This window comes from Vicugna pacos, chromosome 17 (genome assembly GCF_048564905.1).
Source record: "Vicugna pacos chromosome 17, VicPac4, whole genome shotgun sequence".
NCBI lineage: Eukaryota > Metazoa > Chordata > Mammalia > Artiodactyla > Camelidae > Vicugna > Vicugna pacos.
In genome coordinates, this window is record NC_133003.1 from 37,572,570 (window position 1) to 37,599,040 (window position 26,471).

General features: G+C 41.9%; 1 protein-coding gene and 1 non-coding gene across 8 annotated transcripts in view; both read left to right on the forward strand.

The window, feature by feature from the left end:
* Positions 1 to 26,471, forward strand: part of MITF (melanocyte inducing transcription factor) — a 311,298-nt gene that overhangs the window by 81,034 nt on the left and 203,793 nt on the right. For 3 of the 7 annotated variants that reach the window (XM_015236909.3, XM_031686313.2, XM_031686314.2), the window contains exon 1: positions 21,184 to 21,381. In XM_015236909.3, coding sequence (XP_015092395.1) covers positions 21,278 to 21,381 — 104 coding nt within the window. In that variant the 5' untranslated portion in view covers positions 21,184 to 21,277. Of the gene's footprint in view, positions 1 to 8,251; positions 8,337 to 21,146; positions 21,382 to 26,471 lie in introns of those variants that run through there. The other 4 variants (XM_072941684.1, XM_072941685.1, XM_006196482.3 and 1 more) reach the window with 3 other exon arrangements.
* LOC116284045 (U6 spliceosomal RNA) lies at positions 2,020 to 2,126 on the forward strand. Its single transcript, XR_004193831.1, has one exon. It is a non-coding gene; the product is annotated as a U6 spliceosomal RNA (small nuclear RNA).

Sequence of the window (26,471 nt, forward strand, 5' to 3'; positions counted from 1 at the left end):
ACATTTTCAGACTCTCATCACTGTTTTTCTCAAATTCACGACATAAGAAGCTTCTTATTTTGAACTTATTTGTATCATCATTTCAACAGAACTACACAGGCCTGATCACTTAGATGATTGAAAAGTGTCATTTGTTCCACTGAGGGTGAACGTTGGTCATTTACACATCTGCTGTAGCTGATTACCACTCACGGCTAGTGTCACTGACGCAACTGTCAAAACACAGAAAGTATTAAACAGCCATCTTGATGCGAGGAACTTACAAAGGGCTTAAGAGTCTGTCCTCTAACTCAGGATGCGGTGAGTTACATTGTCTTTCTGTGCTTCCAAACCTGAATATCTGAGTAATAAACAGCACCAGGACAATTCCAAGTTTGGCTTTATGTATACTAATGAAGCTTCAGTGCCCTGTGAGGTATGAATTTGTTACCCATTGGACAGATAGGGTAGCTGTGTTAGAAAAGTTATTCGAGGTCACACCGTGCATCATGAGGCCGTATCAGAACATGAACACTTGGCTTCCTCTGTACTTTTGTGTCCCATCATATGTGTCATTTACTCCAACCTCATGCTGCCAGCAGCAGTCTCCACCAAATCTAGGCTCCAGTGATCTATCAAAGTCCTTGGCAGAAGAGTCGTGGTTGTCACCAAATTTCTAAAGCAAAATCCAAATGATTCTTTAATGGTACCACATGTTTGTCCCCCCCCCCCCCCCACCGAAGTCCACCTTCTGAATCTAAAAGGAATAAGGGAAGGACTGAGGACTTTAAGTTCTCTCAGCCAGTCTGGTAATTATAATAAAATAATGTACCACTTTATCCATGCCTGGAGAAGTCTTCTACTTTCTATTTTTCAACTAAAAATGACAGGGGGACACTCTCTGAAAAGGAAGAGGCCCCGAGATGACAAATGCTCAAAGTGTTGATCACTCAGATGTTAGTTGTCCTCTCTGAATAATCCCACACTTCCCAAGCTGCACACTTATTACGTGTCTTGGCCACGTCCCTCCCATTAGTGCTAATGAACACCTTAGAGACCTGCTTGGCCATATTCCCATTGCATGTTCTGAACTAAGGACTTACGCCACATGGCAAACTCAGTCTTTCCCTCCCCTGGGAGTTGTTTCATTGTGTTTCTTTTGGAGTGTATTCTTACTTCTATTGTAATAAAAAAACAATCGAGTTGATATCTTTCTGCCTTTGGGAAGATGATTCCGGATTTGTTTGGCAAGTGGTAGTGCTTTGGAATTTTTTGTTTTAATACTAAAAGTAAGAAGGAACATTTGACAGGAATCCAGCTCCTGAAGATATTGTATCATTCTAACCACAAATACAAGGAAGCTCAATGTATGCTTCTTAATTACATTTTTGTTCCCAGTTCTACCTCGGTAGCCTTAACTCTATTAATTTTACAGCAGCTACAAAAGCAGAAAGAAAATCCAAGTTCCTACTTTCCCCAAGCAGTTGTTCTTTGGTTCACCTCTAGTGTTAAGAAACAAATAGACTAAAAATTTAAAGTGTTTATCTGAAGAATGTAATTTTCATGAGGAAATAAAGAGATCAAATAATATTTTACCTTAGGGACTCTCATGAGGGAAAAAAACAACACATTTCAGTTTTACTTAAAAAAAAATTCTGTTGACAGTTTCCAGCAAGCACACAACTCTCCCAGCACAGCTCATACAGCCTCATATACACCCTCACACCCACACCCCGACACACCCCACTCATGTATACCTACAAGTACTCTCAGATACCACACATACACCCTCAGACATACATTTCCTTGTGTGCACACCCTCACCATGTCATCTAGATTCTACTGCATAGGCTGATCTCTAAGTAGTGATTTTCTTTTTGAAAGTATTGTATTCAGAAGGACTAATTCTGTAAGATTTAAATAGGTATTCCAAAGTCAGTGTGTGTGTGCATTTGTGTGTGTTTGTGCATGTGTGTGTGCGCACATGCGCACGTGTTCCATGGTGAAACAGGTTTTAGAACTTCTGAGATAGTTAAGTAGGTGCTCGCTTTGGCAGCACGTATACTAAAATTGGAATGATACAGAGAAGATTAGGATGGCCCCTGCGCAAGGATGACATGGAAATTTGTGAAGCGTTTCCTATTTGAAAAAAAAAAAAGAAAAAAAAAGTTAAGTAGATCTTAGGATAGACTCTCAGGATATAATTTCTCAAAGCTTTTAACGAATTAATGTGCTCTATGTTCCCTAAGATAGGTATATTGTATGTAGAGATGTGCTGTCCAGTAGGCAGCCCCTTGTCACATGGCTATTGAGATCTGAGCTAAGATATGCTGAAAGTGCAAAATACACAATGTAGTACGAAAGACAAGTTAGAGAATCTTTTCTTTGTGAAAGTATCACATTTGACAAACATTAATAGACATTAAACATTTCTATTGATTACATCCTGAAATGGGAATATGTTAGATATAGTGGATGAAATAATTAAATAAATCATTAGAATTAATCTCACCTGCTTTATTTTACCTTTATTTAATGTGACCTTAAAATCACATATGTAGCTTGCATTATATTTCTCTTGGACCACGATAATACAGAGCATTTTCCAGACTTCTTTGACCATGAGAATTAATTTTTGTATGATATGTTATTGATACTGTTTAGTAGGCTTTAAATTCCAAGATTATACTGTCTGCCCTTGAGGGGGAGGTCAATCTTGGCATCAAAATTGAAGGTTGTTTTGCGTTCACCTGGGAGTGCTGCTGGGGCTGAGGATGAACATTGTGTCTAAAAGTACTTTCCTGTGATTCTAGCCGGCACACCAGCCAGGCTCTGTACTAGGCAAGAGGATAGGTCAGTGAATCCCATGTATAGTGCTCAAAATATTGCAGTGGAGACCAGCAAGTAAAAACATTGGGCTTTTCTTTTTTTAATTTTTTATTGAAGTATACCTGATTTACCATGTTGTTAGTTTCTGGTGTACAGCATAGTGAGTGATTCAGTTATACATATATATATATATATATATATATATATATATATATATATATATATACATATACATATATATGTTCTTTTCATATTCTTCTCCATTATGCTTTATTACAAGATATTGAATATAGTTCCCTGTGCTATATAGTAGGATCTTGTTATTTTTCTATTTTATATATAGTAGTGTGTATCTGCTAATCCCAAATCCCTAATTTATTCCTCCCCTATCCCATTTTCCTTTTGGTAACCATAAGTTTGTTTTCTATGTCTGTGAGTCTGTTTCTGTTATATAAGTAAGTTCATTTGTATCATATTTTAGATTCCACATATAAGTGATATAATATGCTATTTATCTTTCTCTTTCTGACTTATTGCACTTAGCATGATAATCTCTGGGTGCATCCATGCTACTGCAAATGATACTATTTTATTCTTTTTTATGGCTGAGTAGTATTCCTATATATATATATATATATATATATATATATATATATATATATATATATATATATAGGACACATATATATATACACATATATCTCTCACATCTTCTTTATCCATTCATCTGTCAATGGACATTTAGGTTGCTTCTGTGTTTTGACTATTGTAAATAGTGCTGCTATGAGCATTGGGATGCACATATCTTTTCGAATTAGAATTTTTTCCAGATATATGCCCAGAAGTGGGATCACAAGATCATATGGTAATACTGTTTTTAGTTTTTTAAGGAACCTCCCTTCTGTTCTCCATAGTGGCTGCACCAAACCACATTCCCACCAACAGTATAGTAGAATTCCCTTTTCTCCACCCCTTCTCTAGCATTCATTATTTGTAGACTTTTAAATGATGGCCATTCCGATCGGTATGAGGTGACACTTCATTGCAGTTCTGATTTACATCTCTCTAATTATTTGTGATATTGAGCATCTTTTCATGTACCTATTGGCCGTCTGTAAAAACATTGTGCTTTTCAATGCTTACTCAACTCAGACTCCTGGGCACCCTCTCAAACCTTGTGGAAGAGATCTCTGGGAGTGGGGCATTTGTAACGAGTACTCCGGTGATTCTGAGACACATTGAAGTTTGAGAACAATTGCGCTAGCTAGGTGGATAAATATGAATAAAAGAGCTTAATTCGTCAGCTTCTTGTTTGCAAGCAACAGATTTAGATTGAAAGGGAGTTAACCAGTGGGAAGGATACCAAGGGCTTGCAGGATTAAAAGAAAGCTAGAGAAACGGGCTTGAAAAAATAGAACATAAGAAAATCCCACAGGGTTGGCAGCAGGTACCATAGCTTAGCTCTGGTCAAGATACCACCCAAGTTTCAACCTCCAGTGGTTTCCACCATCTTTGCATCACACATGTGAGATTTAAAGTGTGAGTTAGGCTTCGTGGTCATGTATGTGTTAGGCTGAGGGCAAGGTTTGACCTCCTCCATTTCTGTTTCAGGAAACAGCAGCGAGAGGCAGCTTCTGGGAATAGCCATCCCTGTCTACATGCCCCATGGTTACAAATAATGGAGAATTCCTAAAAAAGAGAGGTCAAAATACTACTCAGAAAGTGTGCATGGTGAAGTGGAAGAGGGAGGGATCGCATGCTCAGCAGCACCCAAACAACACCATCCTGGAGTAAAATAGTTCCCAAAGTGGAAAATCTAGCGCAGAGGTGTTAGCTGAGAGGAAAAAATATCAACATGTATTATTGGAATTCTTCTGTAAGGAAGATGTGTTTCTTCTCTCCCATTTATTTGCTTATTCTTCATGTATTTATGTCATTACATACATGTAAATATTTGTTATGCTTTGGGTTATAATCCAGTACTATTGTTATGTGTCGTGTTGCCCAAATTTTTAAACCTTGGTCATTGGAGGCTCTTTCGATTGGCTTCTATGTCCTTTCTCCAAACTGGTCTTCAGAATAGACTAGGCTTCTTGAAGGTGATGACTGTGTCTTGTGTGACTTTGTGAAATGAACAGTGCCTTTTCCGCAGATGTCACTGGGCTGGAAGTTAAAAGTCCAAGTTATTCTTTCAGTGTAGCAGCTACTCTTAAGTGTGAGCTTGTGCAACTAAGCAGCTTTTCTCTAGGACGTACTTACGACGTGCAGAGAGTTCAACGACTTTTAATACGTGTCCAGTTGCATGATGCCACTTCATCTCCACAGTCAGCCTGTGAAGGTCATGTTCAACCCACTTGCTAACCAGTATTGGGGTGAGCACCACTGGCCGGTTAGGGCCCACACTGGCCTTGGCAGTGGAGCAGGGTCTCAGGGGGCCCTCTGCAGGGTCAGGTTTTAACTCCTTAGCTGCTGGAGAGATCTAGGTCAGGTCCAATCCAGGAAGACTCTGAGAAATAAACCTGGATGGCTAGGGCAGCAGTTTGGGGACAGTGATCAGGCATGAGGTCAAGGAATGCAGCTCTGTAACAACCACTGCAAAAATATCTAAATATTTTAACACATGGTACAGCTGTATTGGTCTACACCAGCCCATAATGACTGAAAACTTTCCCTGCCTATTAGGCAAGGATTAATATGCTCAGCTTATAAATTGAGATCAAGTAACGTGCCAGGCTGCAGAGTTAAAGATAAGGCCAAGTTTTCCAATAGTGTCCTTTCACAACACCATGGTATTTGGAAATTAAGGAAATGAATTTTAATTTTGAAACTAACCCAGGTTCACACCCACTGTCTGTTTTCCTCAGAACTCCTCCTCATGGTATGAAATGGGATATTATGGCATTTAAATTCTAAACCAAGGATGCTTGAATTGACCGCTGACACTGTGATTAGACTTCCTGCTCATGGGGGCAGACAAGACACTTTTTCTTGGCTTTCTTGATGTACATCAAGTATGGAAGTGTGTTTCTCTATTTTCCAACCTGGGACTCCATCCTCCTGCAGGAATGCTCTGCTCCAAAGAGCTGGCAGGACTCTGGAGAGCTAATGTCAATGATGGCCACATGACTTCCTCAGTCTTCTTCACTGGACCACCTGTGGTTCTGCACAGCCGGGGTTGACAAGGGGCTGCGGTTCTCATTGGACCGTATTTTTAAATTCTTGATTTCATCCTTCATTCTCCAGAATAGATCCTCACCCCTGGGTAGAAGCGCAGGTTTGAATGTTCTGTCTTCCAACCAGGGGATCAGATCGAGGCGTATACCTGTGTAAACACGTGTATGTGTTGCGGGGGAGCTTGTGGGTTGTGGACTCAATTTTGCTTTTTGCTGACTCATTCAAAACCCCAGAGGTCTTTGCTTTGAACAGGTGCAATTATATGAAAAAGGAAAATGCCGCAGCTGGTATCTGTATAGAAAGACAAGCTTATCTATCACTCTGTGTAACAATTAAGTACTTACTCTTTTCAGCATAATATGCAGGAGAGATCCCTGCAAGGCATTGGGCTGTAGTTAGGGCATCCAGTAAAAATAACCCCCAGTATTTTTTGTACATGTTATGTGAAGGTGGAGGTAGATGATCATGATGTTTACTTAGGGATGATGTGATTATTCGGTTTCTAAATCTAGTAACTCCACCTTTTTTTTTTAATGATAGAAGTTACAAATGAGCTTCAAATAATAGCACTCATGTGGAGGCTCTGAACACAGTATTGATAGAGCTCACTTTTAAACAAGAGAAGGTCTTCAGATCCCTCTAGAAGCAGGCCAAGGACTTTCTTATTAAAAAAAAAAATCCAAACGGAATCAATTGCTACTAACTACAAAGGTTTATGCTTTCTATTATTATCATTCTCTTAATGGAGAATCTAATGAATGTTTAAATGCCAGGCCCTGATGAGGAAGACATCCCACAGCCAGGATCCCTCCTGTGGGTCCCTGCACTCTTCCCAGTTATCCACTAGAACTTTTACTCCCTGGGCCTTCCAGGAGGTACAGGGCCAGGGAAGATGCAGTCCTCACAGAAGACTCAGCAGTAGGCAGCCAGGTTCAGAGACAGAATATTTAATTTCTAAGCCTTGAATTCCCCATCTTAAAAATGGAGACAATAATAGCACCTGCCTTATGAGGTCATTTTATAAAATAAATGAGATAACTGGATTAAAGTTTCTTACCCAGGGTTAATGCTCAATGAATGTCAGCTAGTATTATTGCTGTGTTGAGTCCTCTTGGGGCCAGGGCTGACTGGACCAAAAGTAAGGAAAACCAGTGAACAGACTGCCCAGTGTCCTATTCCAAGAATAGCATCACTTGATAAGTCCTCAGAAATTTGGCTGGATAATGCTAAGAGGAAAAGGCTATTATGTGTAGACACTGAAGCTGTAAGATCAAGATGTAGAAGGAAGGTCACACTGGGAACCAGGATGAACCATAGGAAACCTTAATGTCTAGGCTTCTCTGATTTCTGCCTTCTGCGAACACTTTTTGGACTATCCAGTTTACTCATCTAATTCTAGTTTTGTTACTTTCGACTTTTGAATGCGTGTGTGTTGGTGTTGTGTCCTTGCATCATTTAGGGTCTAGACAAGACAACTGCGACTACTCTAGATATCTCACACAGGGAGGATTTAACATAGGGAACATGTTACTCAGGGAATGAAAAAGCTGAAAAGTGTTACAGGGGGCGTGAGATTACAAATAGTGGGAAGCCTGTTCCAGCCTTTGGGCTGGGGAGAGAAAGTTTCCAAATAAGTTATTTAGTGTAAGTTACCAAAGCCCATGATTTGGGGCCATATGCTGGAAGCTGGAACCCTAAGAGGTTGCCAGGCAGGAACCAGGGTCAGAGAGAGAGGGGCTGTCCCGCAGACGGGAAGCTACAAGGGAGACAGCGCCATGTCAGAGGCACCCTGTGAAGCAGAGAGCAGAGAGAAGTAAGTGCAGCAGCTTCTACCTCCTCTTGCCCCTCACTCTTGCGCAGGTGCCTCCCATTGGCCAAACTACCTGAAAACCAGAGAGCAGTTGAGCCTGAGGAGTGTGGTTCCCTAAGGAATGGAGCTGAGAGCAAAAAGGCACAGGACCAATAAGGTCCCAACCATACCTGCTGCTCCTTGTCATCTATGGTGTCTCCTGGGTGTTCCCCCCATAGGTGGTAAGGGCGTTATTCTTGTGATAGATGTATTATTGCCTCTATTTGGGGTGTGGTTCTGTCTCTAAAGATAAGAGCTGTGAGAAGAGGAGCATTGGCATTCCAGAGTCAAATTCAAGAGAACAGGCTTAAACGTAACAGGGATCTTTTTAAACTCATAGCACTCCGCAGCTCTTGTCTTAAGTTTTCCAGCTTACAACCTGATGACTCAAAAGATTTTTTTTTTCGGTTTGGTTTTTAGCAAATCTTGATTATCGATGTGATCAGCCTTCTCTACGGGATCTGGAGGCAATGATTAGCAGGAGACTAGCTGTGAATTGAACAAGGTAACTTTGCACTTGAAAGGGATTCACTTTGCATCCTTAATCCCAAGGATATTTTAAATAGCATTGAAGTAAGTGTTTGCACATGACCTGAGTTAGTAATTTTGGTTATGTTATGTATTTTTTCCAGTCACTCTAATGTGTGTGTTTGTGTGTGTGTGTATTAATTGCATCTAGATTAAATATCAAAACAATTGAAAATCCCAGGCAGTTCTTACATTGTAAAAGCTAATTTTAGTTCATCAGTGCAGTGTCAGAAATTGTATCTATTTGTAGACTGTGACTTTTGTGACACAGTTTTTGTCATTTCCAATGCCTCAAGGCAGAGAGGTAGATTTGAACAGGACTGGCTGTTAACATCCTGCTATTGCTGGACACCGTCGAGTAGAGTGAGCTAGACTTCTTCACCATCTGGAAACCCCAAGGGAACTCCTTCCCAGCTTAGTATTTACTCATCCTGATACTTGTTCCTTTGTTCACCCTTTGCCTCAAGGAGTTCACCAATGGTGTATTTATTTTTCAAGCAGTCCTTGCAAGAGCTCTCACCTTACTGACAAACAAATCAAAGACTTACTGGGTCTTGGGCTGAAAATATCCCTGGATGTCCATGTGTTACGGAGACGACAGGCCAGTCAAGAAACAAGCACCACTCGGAGGGTTGGAGTACTCAGATGTATTACGCCGGCGGGCTCAGAGGGGCTTCTGCTCTGAAGCTCTGAGCACCTCCAAGATGTGCGCATGAGGTTTTATAGGGTAAAGTACAAGCTTGGGGTATTCTGCCAATAGGCATGGAACAGCTTTAGCAGCATTATCATCACAAAAGTGGAGGTGGGGGGGCAGCAAACCAACATTCCAAAGCCAGATATGTATCTTTGAAAATCCAGCTGGCTAGCAAAAAAACATAAACAGCAAACCAACACTAATTAACTTAGATTTACAAGTTAGTCCAGCAGAACTCAGATCAGTATTCCAATACTTAGATTTGTGAGTTATCTTGTTAGACCAGCCCAGCCTGTCCTTCACATTCCTAGACTTGTGAGTTATCTTGTTAGACCAGCCCGGTTTTTCCTTCACACATGGAGAGTGGGATTATATAGCCAAGAACTCCATTGTTTGAAACATAACATGCTACATTTCACACCTTGTGACTCTGGGATGAATCCAACCTCATCATGGTGTACGAACCTTTTTATGGGTGGTCGGATTCGGTTTGCTAATATTTTGCTGAGGATTTTTGCATCTACGTGTTAACCCTCTTCCTCTCAAAATCCCCCTTGCCCCTCTCCATAAATACAGAGGTTTGGACCCCAGGCAGCCATGTTTCTACAACTTGAGTTCATCCACATTAATTGGACCAGAGTGGTCAATCACATGACCTATTTAGAGCCAATTAGTTTCTCTGTCCCTAGAATTTACAACAGAGAGACTGCTGTTCAGGGTGGTCTGGTGCTTTGAACCAAGAATTTGTTGCCTAGGAAGATGTAAGTAGCCATATGGCCAAGGGCATGCAGTTCAATTACCTTGGTATGACTTGGTATGTTGAGGTTATAAAAATACGTATCGCAAAATATCGGTGGCTTAAATAAAGGTTTATTTCTCACTTATGCTCCATGTCTGTCATGAGTTGGCGTTGGTGGGGAGGCTATTTTCCTGTTATCATTACTCAGGGACCCAGGCCATAAGGAATCTCCACCATTGGTGATTGCTGTAGATGAGGGAAGAGAATATGACAGATTACACACTGACCCTTAAAGGCTTCTGCCTGGATGCCAAATGACTTGCTTTTGTTCTTATTTCTTTGGCTAAAGCAAGACATGTGGTCAAGTCTGATTTCAAGTGTATGGGAAGTTCAGTCTTACCCTGTGCCTGAAAGGAGGGAAATGGAATCTCGGTGAACAGTCCTGATGGTCATTGTAATGAGGAATCCGTGGCAGAGTGCCACCAGTAAGGGTCATTCTTCTTTCTCTCTTTATTTTCCCTCCTTCCCTTTCCTTAATTTAAACGATTATTTTCTATATCACAAAAGTGATATATTTAAACTTGAAGAAATTCAAATAACACTGAAACGTTAAAAAATTGCTTACTTCTTTTCTTCTGCCAGGGATAACCACTCTTAACAGGTAGGATGGGGAACCTATTTCCAGATCTTTTTTTTACACAACGCAATTATAAATATTATAGTACATTTTAAAATGACCAAAATAGGGTCACACAATACATAGCATCTTGCAAAGTGCTTTTTTTTTTCATGTATATCTTTCGTGTATATCTTTCCTTGCTTCTAAGTCAGGAAACAAAAACAACAACAGCACAACATTCACAGCAGTCATTTGCTGAACACCTAGGTTGTGCCCCTCACTGTTTTTGGGATGGAGTGCTCACCATGAAATAAGACAATGTTTCTGTCCTTAAGAATTTTATATTCTATTGAGGAGAGATCTGTCTCTGATCCTATCTCCATCACCAATAGTTGTGAGACCTTAGATGGATATCTTGGCATTAGGACCTGTGTGTGTTTGGAGGGGGGTGTGTTTTAAACAACAACAGAAGTCAAGGGGTGGGCCATTTGTTTTCACTGTACCTTTGGGTTTAATTCTAACTGTATTAGGACTTGTGTTCTGTTCTTGCAAACAACAGACATTGGCTCTCACTAACCGAAGCAAAAAGAAGGAATTAACTGGAAGAATATTGTGAAGCTTGAAGACCGGAAGAAGGAGTTAAACAGTCACATCTGGGGAAGGGCAGGAGGAAGCAGGAGTCCTTGGGTGACTCTCTGTGGCAGGAACTCATAGTTTGATTTTGTAGGATGCATCTACTGGATGACTCAGCTCCAGGGGCCTTCCTCGCCCTGGGGTTTCTGTAGGAGATTCAGCTTTCTGAGTGAGAGAAGCTTTTTGGTCTAGGTTGGGTCAGCATTTCACTCCTTTGACCAGAGGGAGTTGGCTACTGTTGACTGACAGCTGTACCAAATGCACCTGTGATGGAGGTGGGGAAGTGCCCTTAGGAGCAGAAGGAAAGAAGGAAGGAAGGCTGACTCAGTCAAAAACAAGTGTTCACTGCACGAATTTCCTTCTTTTCGTCCATCCTGTTACTGTCTTTTTCTCTCTCCTTTTCTATTCTGAATTTTCTGCTTTGCTTCTGCTTGTCACTGTCTTAGGTTTGGCAGCCAACAACAGGCTTTGTGTAACTGAGCTCATGGGGTTTCAGTGTCTGGGGGGTTCTAATCTCTACTTTGATGACTTGATGAGAAACGCCTTCTGCACAGGTGGTTGAACTGCAGCATGTTCACCAGTTTTTCAACACAAGGAGTGCTCCATGCCTTTCATGTTTTTCTAAACAGTGAAACTGAAAACTCCTAAATGTACTTACGGCACCGTTTATAACAGTGAAAACTGGATGCAAACAAAGTGATCAAGAAGAGACTGATTAGAGAGTCATGCCATCTCTTGTACAGCTTTTCATACAGTGATTCAGCTCTTTTTTCCCCCTACTTCTTTAATTATTTTTTAATTCTTGGAGAATCTGAGAAGAAATGTAGGCTCCTTTTCTAGAAAAAATGTGCATACATCGTACATACAATTTCTCGTAAATGTTTTGGGTATTTGCAAACCCATTAAAAATTTACCTCTAAATCTAGGAGTTGTTCATAACCACTTTATATGTTCTTGATGTAATAGAATACTGTCTAGGTGTAATCATTATGATAGGTATATTTTCAAGATGAAAAGCTGTTCAAAATATACTATGTAAAGAAAAATATGAGCTTCTGAGTCTGCAGCAGTTTAAAAGCATGTTTGCTTTATTTTAATTGTCAGTAAGATCAAAGTATAACCCAGGGGACAGAGAGTATGTCTTCACCCCATCCTCCCTTCTAGTCTGTATTTGAGAGAGGCAGAGAAGTCTAGTGTCTCTCTGAGGTGATATGAAGGACTAGTAAGGTTGTCACTCAGGATCACTATGTTGACAGTGAAAAGAGATAAGGCTCATTCCAAAAACTTCTTGTTTTTGTTACTCAAGGTATTTGGATTATTAAATACAAATGGTATATTTGGCCTCAAAGGTGTCAAATGCAATTTATCTTCCCCTCCCATATCTGCAGAAAACTCCCTCCAATCGAAAAGTAACATTTTTGATTAAGAATTTACCACACAGACAAAAATGTTTATTAAAAAAAAGACCAAAATGTATCCATACAATGGAATGCTATACAGTAATAAAAATAAACTGTCACACACATTATCATAAAGATGTATCTTTTAAAAACGTTGAGTAGAAGAATCCTCAGATTCATACTATATAGTTTCTGATTACTTAATCTATTGTTTATGACAAATTATACTCCAGTGCTTCTTGGTTTAATACAACAGAAATCATTTATCATCACTCATGGTTTCTGTGGCTCGGATAATTGGGAGTGGCTTGCAGCATTTCTGCCTCGGGGGGCTCATGAGGTTGTAGCTAAATGCCCTTTTGGGCTACACTTATCTGAAGGCTTGACTTGGGATGGGGGATCAGGACTCTGCACAGGGCTGCTCTTGTTTCCTCATGCTTCCCACAGCTTGAACAATCTGAGAGAACTAGGCGGAAGTTGCAATAAACTTTTCTGACAGCTGTAGAAGTTGGTTACATAAACTAGCCCTGAATTAATGTGAGGAGAGACCATCAGGAGATCAGGATCATTGGGCACCATCTTGGAAGCTGGCTACCATAATTTCGTTTCTCTAAAGCCCCCAAATAGGCAAAAATGAACTATACTGCTTAGGGTGGAACACTTAGGTAGTAAAACTACAGAAAAAGAAATGATTACCATGAAAGCGGTTACCTCTTTGAGGGAAGAAGTTGTGAGTGGACAGAGATCATTATTTGTGAAAGAATACATTTATGTCTTATGCACTTTTCCAAAGTGTAATATATTTCATAATGGGAAGAAAAGGTCTCTAAAAACATTCAACCAAAAGAGAATTTACATGAGAAACAGAAAGCGTTCTGTTCTGTTTTATGCCTCAAACACAGATTAGTGGATTCCTAAAGGCTAATTTAAGGGGTGGTCAAAAGAGGACTAAAAAGAACAACAGCAGGAGCTAACAATAACATAAATTAGCCAACAATTCTTACGAGTTTCAGCCAACACACTGCAAAGTGCATAATACTGATTTCCTTATTTAATTCTTACAAACACCAGTTTGGTTTTATTACCCCATTTTTTACAAATAAGGAAATTGAGAATTAGGGTGATTTAGCAATCTTACTCAACATCACACAGCCAGTAAGTGGTGGAGCCAGAGATCGAAGCCAGCCAGTGCTCCCTTCTGATGTAGAAAAGAATGTCAGTGACTAACATTTGCACATCTCAACCTATAATATAAAAAAATTTTTTTTAAGTTTCTTCTGAATGGCACAGGAAACTAGGTTCAATATCTTGTAATCACCTTAATGAAAAAAATAAGAAAACAAATATATGTATCTATATGCATGACTGGGATATTGTGCTGTACACCAGAAATTGACACATTGTAATTGACTGTACTTCAATTAAAAAAAAAAAAAGAAAGTTGCTGAGCAAGTAGATCTTAAAAGTTCTCATCACAAGGAAAAAAAAAGAAAAGAAAGTCACACTATAAGTATATATAAGGAAATAAGTACAAGGAAATAAGAATATATCAGTGTATATACTTATAAGACCATAAGTGTATATATAAGGAAAGCTTTAGCTGAATCAATCAACTCATCTTTCTCAGTGTGTGACTGGCACAGAGTAAGTACTACACAGGTATTTTTTAAATGGATCAAGAAATAAAGATTTATTTATTTTATTTATTTACAAAAGTCTTGTGTGGAGTATGTCATATTGCCAACCACTATCTGTGTTTTATAAGTAGAATTCCTTAATGGTCCTCTGACCACCCTCTGACATCCAGTCTAATACATCTTTAAGAAATAAGTCCCTGGGGACCTCCGCTTCTTCTCCCATCCCTAGGCCAGAAGTTTTCTGTTTTTCCAGCTACTTGACCGTTGACCCCTGGGGCTTAATATTTTAGCATATTACTTTGGCAAGTCAGTTCAACAGCAGTGCATTGAGTCTCCCTATTCCTTATTTAGTTCTAGGGGGAAATAAAGATGAATATATTTTCATCTGCAACCTGACAAATGAGTCCTTGTGTTTTAAAACTTTCTACGGGTTTTGTGTCAACATGATTGGGAACATCAAATCCCTTGAGGTTTACCCCTGCAGGCTTCACGACAGGAAATGTGCATGCGACTTGGCTTATTTCGATTTCTGATTTTAGTTCCTCTAATAAGTGCTAAATATGATTCATTCGGTTATTTTCCAGCATGGTGTTGTTCCGGGTCTCCCACTAGCAAGTCCGAACATGTCCGCTAATTGCTCTAATGAAGAGATCTCAGCCTCCTTATCAGCAATGCCACTGGGAGACAGGCTAAATTCTGCTCTGATAAATTAATTCAGACTAGGATAGAGCATTAGTGATGGAGAAGTTAGTTATTTTGTTCAATCAATATTTGCCTATGTGTACAAATGAACACTGTGGAGAACCTACTAAAAGTTCTATTTTCATTTGCAGCATCCTTGTTATACTTACAAAAAGGAACATTGTGAGTTTGCTAGAAAAATCTTTTCTTTTACTTGATGGCTAGTCTATTAGTTTTATTCAGTAGATAGTTATTAAATATCCAGTGTGAGCATGGTCCCAGCCCTCTAGACACTCATGGTCTGGGCAAGGAAGGATAGGGGTGTTTTAGGTGTGTTGTGTGTGTGTGTGTGTGTGGCGGGGGTGGTGGTGGGAGTAGGGGTTGTGAAGGTGGTGGTAGTTGTGTATAGAAAGTTAAGCAAGTAATTACAATACTGTGTACTGACGACAGTGTATCTAGGGAACTTAGGGATGGGGTCCGTAAACCAATGTGGGAGCCTGATGAAGGCTGGCAGTGTACAGCAAAGTTCCTGGAGAAGATAGCATGTGAGCTGAGTCTTAAAGGCTAAAGATGTGTGTTGGGCCAAAGAGGAAAGAAAGGTGCTCCAGACACAGAGAAACAACGTGGCATATTCCAGGAACTTTGGCAGTTTGGGTCACTGAAAGCAACTTAATATTGAAGTCAGGGAGTGATCTCAGAAGAGGTCAAGAGGATGGGAGGATCCAGGACACGGAGAGCTGGATATCCAATGTTAAAGAGCCTGGTCTTTTTTCTTTTTTCTTTAATTGAAGTATAGTCAGTTACAATGTGTCAATTTCTGATATACAGCACAATGTCCCAGTCATGCATATACATACATGTATTTGTTTAAAGAGCCTGAACTTTATTCTGAACAATGGGGATTCTGAGAGGGTTTAAAATAGGGAAAAGACAAGATGAGATTTGTGTCCTAGAGAGATCCCTCTTAGAAAATTTTCAAAAACATGCCTGCTTTTTTGTCTAGTATTCGATTTCTAGGCAATTATTGTGGATGGGAGCAAAGATTTAGTTACTAGGATAGCAGCAGAATTATCTTTACCTATAATAGTGAAAAACTGAAAACAACCTAAAGGTCCAGCAATAGGAGATTAGAAAAATAAGTTCTAGTAAATTTACTTAATGGAATGTATATTTTAAAAACAAAAATGATGTTATAGACAGGGAAAGCTATTTATAATACTACATGAAAGGGCAAATTAGGTGATGAAGTGTTATATTCAGTATGATCTCCTTCTGAATATTTCCTGATATATATATATTATATAATCATTATATAATATAATGAAATACCTAGGTGCAAATATCTCTGGATAGTGGTATTATGAGTGTTTAAAATTCTTTCCCTTTTACTTATCTGCATTTTTCTAATTAAAAGTAATTATTACTTTTCGATCAGAAGATAAACCTATTTTACATGTTTTACAGAAAAGCCAGTAACCTCACTTTGGTAGTTGTTTAGAGGAAGACAGAGAAGTAGGACCGCCCACTTTGGAGTGTATATTCCTTCTTTTTGCTTTATTATCTTACGGAATGTTTGGTGTTCTCCTTACTTCAATTCCTGTGACCTAAGACACTTTGGAACAAGAGTGAAAGCCTGACCTTGGTTGATTGCTCTGCATTAGAGTCAAAGTCCACACACAGGTCAAACCGCTCTTCCTCCATTGCCTTGATAGCTGTGGGGTGACAGCCACCTGCTGTCACTGGCCTGGCTTTGGTGCTTATGAGCTACAAGAGGCACTTCTTCATAAAATTAAAAAAAATTTTTTTTGTAATTAAAAAATTGAAATATAGTTGATTTACAGTATTTATTAGTTTCAGGTGTACAACATAGTGTACAGCATTTGCATTATTGATTCAAAATTTTTATAGACTATACTCCATTTAAAGTTGTTACAAAGTATTGGCCTTATTCCCTGTAAAAGGCACATCTTTTCTCTGAATCTCTCCGTGACTCAACATAGTCTCCTCTGAATCCTCTTCCCAACTAGACCTTGACTTTTGGACTTGCATTTGTGTTGATCAATTTTAGCAAGAATCCTGTCAAGTCAGTTTAGCCAGCATCCCCCACCCTTGATATCTGATCACCTTCTTCATCCCCACCATCCCCTAGGAAATATCTGATTACCCTTGCCTGCCTTCAGCAAGAATACTGTTAGATCAGTTTAAGCAAAGAATTACAGTACTCTTTTACTGATTTTCTACCCACTGACCACCTTCCACCCCTCTTCCTAACACACATTCTGCCTCTTGGATATAAATCCCCAGCTTTTCCTTGTTTATGAAGTTGAGCCCAATCTCTTACCTCTACTGCAATACCACATTGCAGTAGTACCTACGCCTATTGCAAGTCTTCCTGAATAAAGTTGGTCTTACTGTTTCTTAATAAGTGTCGAAACAGTTTCTTCTCTAGCAGCTTTTGACAAGGTAAAAGTACCCCAATACCCATTGCTCAGCTCTTATCCCTGGTGACTCCTCCATTGCTCCATTGTTATCAGCTATTCCAGAGACTCATCAGATTTCCCTTTCGAAAGTCATTTAAATCACCCTCCAGATTTCAGCCAGCCCTTTCTCTAATACATTTACATTACCATTTATATTCAAATCCAAGCTTCACAGGTTTTGCATTGGATTATTTATTGATCATCCTTTTTCGTTTGTTCAAATCAGAACTCAGATAAAGTCTACAAAATGTATTTGAGTGATATGTCTCTTTTTTCTCAATTCATTTTTTTAAATTGAGATATTATTCACATACCTAATATTTCTAAATCTTTAAAATATCTATAGCAGTTCCTCCTTCCCCTTTATTTCATGCTATTTCATATTTATTTTTTGAAGATTTCTCAATGTCTTGTAGAATTTCTCAATTTCTGGGTTTGTCTGATTGTATCCTTGTGGTATTATTAAATTTCTCTCTCTCTTTTTTCTGTATATTGGTGGTACTTTTCATATTTTATGTCCTAGATTCTTCTTTCTTCCTTCCTTCCCCTTCTTTTCTTCCTTCCTTCATTCCTTCCCTCCTTCCTTCCTTCCTTTCTCTCTTTTATGCTCTCTTGATGTAGCTTTGTCACTTCTCCAAGAATTCATCTCCTTCCTGCTCAGTGGTTTCTCCTTTTTCAGACACTTGTAGGATCTACCTATCTATCACTTTATTTATCCATGAAATCATTTTCATTCCTATTCCTAAAAAAGGCAAAGACCACATCTTGGGTGCAGGGAGTACAGGTGGCTTGTCACTGCCATTTCCCCCATATCTAGCACATAATGTGGCTGGCACACAGTAGGGGCTCCACAAATAGTTGTTTAGCTAAATGAACATAAAAGTATAAATCACACACCCATTATCTGCTGCTTAACATTTGCTGCCTCGGGTGTGGTTTCTCATTGTGTTACAAGCCTTTATTCAACTCCTGGACTTTGAGCCTCTTGAAGGGAGGGAGGAAATCAAATACATTCTTGTAGTCTGGGTACCTAACACAACACCATGTTCATAATCAGTGCATGTTCAGTGCATACTGTAATGGGGACCCTTGCCTGTCTATCCTTACTGGATTTTTATGTGCTCCAATAAGAGGTGCATGTGGCAAGTATGTGTAAAAAAGTAAAGTATTACATAAATATAGGTTATATTATTAATGAAAATAATTATAATCTTTGGCCGTTGCTTTTGTGCTTTTAGTAGGCATAGTCCTTGGTAGAAATGTATGGAGCTTGACTTTTACCACCTTTTAAAGAAGAGGTATCTGCTCCTAGGGCTCAATTCACTAATGAAGGGGGATTACAGGGGCCATCTACCAGGTGGCCAACTTTTGGTTACATGAATTAATGGTGTGGCAGCCCACAGAAAATTGTCCATTAGAAGGAGTAAAAGATCTTTAGGGTGATTACGCAAAGCTCTTTTGGTTGCAACTGAGCGAAGCCTAAACCAAAAGTTCCAGCCGAAAGAAGAAAATTTTTTGGTTCATATGTATGAAAAGCCCAATGATCTCTGAGTTCAAGTATGGCTGAACAGGGAGCTGGGACAATGTTATTGTTGTTTTCTGTTTCTCAGTTTTGCTTGTTTCTTCTTCTCTTCGATGGTTGATCTTATCTCCCTCTCTCTTCTTTTTGATCAGCTTCACTATGTGGCCATAAGTAATAAGCTCTAGGTTTCCTTCCTTTCAGCACTGTGCTTCCAAGAATTAGACAATCTTTCCCAGTTGTCCTAAAAGAAAAGTTCCAGGGAGGACTGCTAGTCATGTTAGGGTCCTGGGTCCATCCCTCGTGAAATCACCATGGCTAGGAAAATGGGCCCACTGGTTGGTCAGGATTAGGTCACACACCCACTCTCCCTGGGTAGCAGATGGCACCGTAACTGATAACCCTGACAGAGGTAATGGAAGAGAAAATTTCCTGAACTGAGAGTAAGATGAGATCAGAAGAATAGGTGCAGGGAAAAAAATAACAGCTATCTGTGTGTACCCCAGGGCAAGCTCAGCGAGAGCTCTGTATCAAGGGATCTCTGTGGAAAATGCTCTTAGCTGGAGATAAGTTCAGGTGTCTTAGCTTTCTTGAAAGTTTGTTTTCCCTTGGGATTTGGTCCCTTAGGTCTAGCTGGTCACTGTTGGATATAATGACGAAAAGAATGGCAAAATGGACTGTTTCATTACAGGTCTAAAGAGGTTATAAACTGCAGTTCTAACTTGAAGTCCTTGACAGACTTCAAAGATCAACAGACCAACATTGAGCACAAGAATCTTGTTTTCATCTATGTTTCCTGGGGAGAGGGTCTATAGCCTTCCTCAGAGTAAAAGGCTTCTGCTGAACCTAAGATTAAGAAGACTCCGGTGTTTTAATCTTCCTCTTCCTTCTGGCAGAGAGTAACACTTTTTTTTTTAACTTTTTAAGTCTAATTTCCAGCAGTATGTCTATCAAGAAATCTGGGATCTCACACTCATGAGCACAAAAAGCCTGTTTTTCTCTGGAGTGTTGAGGTTCTATCATATTTTAATGGTAAGAAACTAATGTGAAATTAAAATATTTCATCTCAGGCAAAACAAGCAAACAGCCAGCTCTTAGGAGATGCCCAATCATTAGTCTAGCCTCCTTAAGAGTTTTTCTCGTAGGATGATCATTTAGTTTACTGCTTTTGAAAGGACAAACTGAAAGGAGTCTGAAAGGATTATCTTCAAGAGCTAATAAAAGAATGACCATTGAGCAGCATTTTTTATAGGTTACAAATCACTCTCTCTTGCATTTGGCCTTGCAACATCTCCAAAAAACAAGTTTGCCAACCTCCTCTTATAGATGAAGAAATGGGAAGCTTCTAGGAATCAAGTGATATGCCCACGATTACACAGCACTTTCGAGAAGGACTTGGGATTTCAACTGTGGGTCTTAGAACTTTAAGAGCCACCCCGTAACTCTCTGTTTCTTGCCTGATGCCTCAAGACACTTTTAAAAGAAGGAGTATGAGCCACAACAGTGCCTGTTAATCTGTTACCTGAGTACGGGGAAGCTCAGGTTGAGGGGCGGGGGTTGACACTTGTACAGTTTATGTGCTCCCCAATTTCACCTCTGAAATGTTAGGACAATCTCATTTGAACTCCCAGCCAACTGAGAAATTAAAAGCAGACAGTGACGACGCCGTTTTCTAACTGTGCCTTTTTAAATTAACCGAACCTTTTAAGTGCCGCTTTAGATTAGAAGTGGTTAATTACATAAAGGAAAAGAGCTATTCCGCTGGATGAACGGTATTGTAAAAGCCCAGAATGAGTTACTTATGGAAAAGAAACGCACAAGAACACTTTCTACAGTAATGTTTTAGGTACAAAGTGAAGGAAAGTTCCTCCACCCTGTTCCAGTCCGAGGACAAGTTAATTTGTCGCAGCAGCGCTGGGAAGCATGAAGCCTGATAGAAAGTCTTTTTACTCTAAGGGTGGCTTTTCAGGCTGAAACTTTCTAGTGCCAAAATCTTCACTTAATTTTTTTTTTTAATAAAGACTTAGCGTGCCCTCGCGAATGTGTGAGCTGGGAGGAGGAGTGATGGTAGGAGAGTAGGGCTGAGTCCGTTCTTATTAATATTAAATAGCCAAGTCTGTACCCTTGAAGCAAGTGGAGAGCGCGTAGGGAGAGGAGCTGCTGACATTGACAATGAATCCAAACAGGAGTTGCACTAGCGGTGTCTACCACGTTGCCTCTGCCCTCGCTTGGCCTTCTGGGAGTTGTAGTTTTCGGGGGAGCAGCCCCCCTAGCGAGCCGGGATTGTCCCGCTCCGAGGGGACTACAGATCCCAGGCGGCGCCAGGCAGCCGCCCCTCCCGCCGGGGTGCGAGTGTAAACTCCCGGCGCCGGAGAGGGTGGCCGCGCACGGGCCAGCGGGCTGAGCTCTGCACTGTGCGGGGGCGCACCGCTCCGGGGACCCAGGCCCCGTCACCTTCCTTCCGCCCCCGGGCTGGGTTTTCTTTTGGAGCAGTGGGAGGACGGGAAGCGAGAGCCATGCAGTCGGAATCGGGGATCGTGCCGGATTTCGAAGTCGGGGAGGAGTTTCACGAAGAGCCCAAAACCTATTACGAACTCAAAAGTCAACCCCTGAAGAGCAGGTGAGTGGTGACAGCTGGAGGGAGGAGCGGCGGGCGGCTGGGGAACCCCGCGCCTCCCACGCTGGGGCAAGGAAAGCCGCTCGCTCGGGCTCTGGGACAAGGACCCCGTGCCCTTGCCCCGGGGCAGAGGGCGAACTGATCCCCGCAGTTGGGGGCCGCGCCCGCCGGGTCGGTTCGCCTCCGGGGGGCTCCGCTCGAGCGCACTTCGGGGGCGCGGCGGGCAGCTCGGGACGGCCCGCGCTGGCGAGGGGACCCTTGGTCGGGGATACCAGCTGCTGATAGCGTGTGGGGGCTGGGGAGCGCCCTGGCTCTGAGGTGGGGGGAGGAGGAGCGCCGGGCCGGGACGCTGTCCAGGTGGGAAAGAGGGGGAAAAAATGAGTTCAGGTGAACCTCTTTTCTGAAGATCCCAGCAGGCTGAGGACTTGGAGAGGGAGAGCTTAGGGTGGATTGAGCGCGACATTCGTGGGAAGCAGTTAGGTCCTGTGTTGTTGCCTCATAGGAGTCCGGCCCCTCTGGGAAAACACGCCCCAGCCGCCTCCAGGTGAGGTTTCCGGAGCCGCCTCTCACCTTCCCAACCGCAGCACCTGAGCGCGGGGTGGAGGGGAGGGGGTGAGGGCGTGGGGAGCGGGGTGGGCGTGTCTCCTCGTCCAGGTTGAACTCCCTAGGCTATAGGGTCCCATTCAAATCCAGACCTTCCCTGGAGGGGAAAGAGCTTTGGGATTGGAGGGTTTGGGGAGTGTCCTCTGTTTGGCAGAGACACGTGTTTAATTCTCTGGCGACTTCAAAAACTTTTGGGGAGAGGAGTGAAGACACCCGCTCATCTGGTGCCCCCTCCACCCCTAGTGCCCCCTTCCTATGCTACCTCCATTGCCACTTGTCCGTCGGGAGGGTTTGGGTGTCTTACTTTCTCTCTGTCCTCTGGCCACTCTGGACATACCCAATGTTTACTAAGAGGGAGATGGTCATTTGAGGCTGTGAGTAGAGAAGGTTTATTTCCACCCCTCTCAGTTGTGAGATTAGATGAGGCTGTAACTGGAAGTTTCAGCAGTGCCTCTGCACCCATCTCAAACCTTCCTGCTTGCCCCTCACTGTGGGTAGGGACTGGGTGAAGGTCCCCACTGGCAGGGGCAGAGAGGGTCCAGAAATCAGGGTGAATGAAGAGGGATAACTGAATCAGGAGTGAGGTGGTGTGATCTTAGCTTCTGGGGTGCACGGGGCCGGTCCTTGTTCTAGGCAGAAGTGCAGCTAAGTTTGTTTCCTTCAGGGCTGTGTCAGACTCTGAATCCACTTTGGGGAGGAAAATCTGGGAACAGCACACCCACTGCTGGGTGGCTGAAGCAGCCTCTTTGCAGATACTTAACGAAGATTGGACAGAAACCTCCTATGCAGTTAGAGGCCTCGAACCAGCCTTTAGTTGGTGGTTTCACTTCATAATGGCTGTTTTGTGTGTGAGCATAGATCGTATGTGTTGGGGCTTGGGGGTTTGGAGTAATAGTGTGTAAAGGGTATTGTTGGCTATGCTCACTGGGGCTTTATCTGCATTCGGCTGAAGGGACCAGTGTTTTACCGAGCAGTCTCTGCTTTTGCTTCTATAAGCAAATGCTTACATGGCCAGAATGAGGGAGGGAGTGTGTGTGTGTGTGTGTGTGTGTGTGTAGTCCTGAAAGAAATGAATTAACCGGACTGTTTGGAACATTTTTGATGGTAGCTGATATATAACATTAAATGAGTTTGAGAGAGTGAGGAAAATGCCATCTGGAAAAACCCACATACATGCCATGAAACTCATGTTGGAGGACTGGGGCCTGTTCTTTTTCAGAGTCGGCAAAAAATGACTTGCAAGGGTTGAACATCCTCAGGAGCTCGCTTGCACGTGTAAGGGAAAATGTGGGGACGTGGGAAGCGATGGCTTCACATGTTGAAGCTAGAAGCAGGTGCGGGGCAGAACCGGTATGCAAAGGAAGGCTAAATTAAAAAAGTTGTAAAGCTTGTCTCTGGAGCAGACACATGCTCTTTGAAATAAACCAGTGAAATAAAATCTGTGAATAAATATATGGGGTTGGCAAAATTTCCCCATAGTACTGTTTTCCACAGTTGTCTAACGTATTGTCATCGACATCTGTTGTGCAACTTTACAAGGGCAACTTGTTCAGGGCCCTCCTGGTGGCTTTTTGTCTGAAGTCTCTGCCGGGGCACCACCCTTCTTATAAGTCTAGGTTGGAAAAAGTTGAAATTGGAAGGTAAAGACTGCTGTAGCTATTTGTTCTATCTAGTTAAATTCTCTGGGTTGTCTCTTGGAGTTGAAAATATGTCTAGAATCTGCCCACTCGTCCCCAGCTCCTCTGTTACCACTCTGGTCCAAACTGCTACCAGTCCTCGCCTGAGTGATTGTCTCTTAACCTGGTCTGCCTCTATCCTTACCAGCTTTTACTGGATTTGCAGCTCAGAAGCCACAATGTTTCTGTTAAAACTGGTTCTCAGCCTAGGAGTGATTTTCACCCCCTTCCCCCTCTACCCCTGCCCAGGGTCATTTGGCAGAGACATTTTTGGTTGTCACAATGAATGGGGATTGCTGCTGGCTTCTGGTAAGTCAGGGCCAGAGATGCTGCTAAACTTTCTCCAGTGCACAGGTCAACCCCACAGTGGAGAATTATCTGAGCCCAAATTGTCACTGGGGAGGTTGAGAAGCCCTGTGTTACAATGTGTCACACTCTCTCCTCAAATCCCTCCAGTAGCTCCTAGTTTTGATAAAACTCGAGACCCTTAAAATGGTACAAGGCAGACAGTTTAGGCAGGCTCCCTGTCAGCTTTGAGTGTGTCTCTTGCTGCCACTCCCACAGCTCCCTCTGCTCCCGCTGGTCACCTCTCCATCCCTGGAACACTCCAGGCCCCTCCATCCCAGGACCTTTGTATGTTGCACTTGCTGGTTCCTCTGTCCAGAGAGCTCCTTCCCCGACCCACTTCATGTCCTTCTCGCCAAGCCTACCTTGAGAGTGCTGTGTACAGTGGCTCTCCCTCCAAACTATTCCTTGCCCTGCTCTATTTTCCCCACAGCATTTACATAATGTCCTAGTCTATAGTTTCCTAATGTGTCATGTTTGTGATATATTTCTTTACGCTAGACTGCAGGGTCCAAGGGGACATGGGTTTCTGTCTCTTCCTTGTTTTCTGTGGTGTCCCCAGAGCTTAGAACAGAATTTCTCAGCCTCAGTGCTGTTGACATTTTGTGCCGGATTGTTCTTTGCTGTGGGGGCTGTCCTGGGCATGGCAGGATGTTTAACAGCATCCCTGGCCTCAACCTGCCAGAGGCCAGTAGCACCCCTCCCTCAGGTTGGATAACCGAGAATGTCTCCAGACACCACCAAATGTCCATGGGGGGCAGACTCACCCTTGCTTCAGAGTGATTGGTCTAGAATGATGCCTGGCCCAGTGATCATTTGTCATTTGAGTGTGTGTTGCTTTCTCCCTTCGAATCCCATTGAGGATGAGGCATTTGGTTCTGGTTTTTGCATTCAACCTTGCCCCCCCCCTTTTTTAAATGGGTATCCACCAGGGTCTTTCCAAAGAGATGTTTATATATTCTTCATTTGAGCTCAGATGTGCAGGTGTTTGCTGAGGAAAGACATTTTCATTCCTGACCCAGATCAGACCTCCTGGCCTTTATGACTGTGAGGCTGGGGGATTTAGTTGATAGGGACCCCATCTTGGTGACATTGCCTGGTGAAGCTGTGTCATGGGAATACACACTCTATGAGAAAAAGTCCTAATGAGGGACTGTTTGCAGTTTGATTCCTCCCAAAATGTTTTTGAAACCTTTGTGGGTTTTCCTGGGAATGAACCCTGAATTGTGGGTGGCGGAGGAAAAGTGCGGAATATCAGGGCTGAGCTCAGAATTCACACAGGCAGGTCAGGGTCAGGCGTGGAACCATTGAATGGGCTCCTGGCAGGAAAGGGACTCTCTGTACAGCTTTGGGTCCTGAAAAAACATTTACAAATATGGTAGCATCTTTCAGGTTCATTGTTCTTTTGTTTCGTTGACTTCGGTGCTAAATTCTTTGGCTTTGTAGCTGTTAATGCCCTTTTCCTGGACACACTTCAGAATTGGCTTAATCTAATTCCAGTTTCTCCTCTTCTCCAAGTGTTACTAATGGTTTAGCTAACTGTTGTTTAACCTCCTGCAAATTAGAAATGGGAATAGGTTTGTAATGGCAGGATAAGATAAAGCGGTGGTTCCTGAATGCCGATTCAGAGAGCAGGCATGTGAACTTGCTGCAGGTTCGTGTTGAAATGAGAAAGAAAAAGACTGCTGTGTCACACACACATGTTTCTGTGTAAGGCCACTGCCATTTATTTCTTGGATTTATTCTGAGGTTTTCCCCTCCCATCTTCCTATTAAAAATACCCTTTCGTTTATGAAATGATAATCCATTCTTGGCAAAACAAAACTGCCCATCTTTTATTGATTTCTGAAAATTTTCTTGATTTTTCTGCTTGTCCAATCTTCAGGGAACTACTTTGCTTGAAGATTAAGAGCATTGTTCTGGCATGTCTGTCTGTCTCTCACAAGCGAGGTGACCTTGGGGAGGCTGGGTGACCTCAAACCTCAGTTTCAGCATCTGGCAAATGGGGGCCTGCCTCCGAGGGGTCTTAAGGACATTTGCTGTGACTCTGACTACAGGAAAGTATCAGCATGGTGCTGGGCTGATAGTAAGTGCTCGCTAAATGTTAGCAGATGTTGTTTCTGTTGTTATTTCTTTATTACTTAGCAGTGAGTCCTAACCTTCCAGAAAGTGTTTGCATTTGTTGCCTCTGGCTTTGTTTTCTAAGGCCAGTGTTGTTATGCAACAAAATTACCACAATTTTAGTAAATTCTTTTTTCTTTCCTCCTAATGAGGTGTTGGAGATAGACTTTTTGCATTTTATAACTTTGATCCAGTCCTTAACAGTTCTTTGTGCTGGTCTTAAAAAAAAAAAAAAGGCAGTCGTGGTGGCATCAGCACATACATGCAAATTCATATTCAACACATGTCTGATGAGTACATGCAAATTAATACCAGTAAACACAGCTAACATTTATCGCCATACTGAGT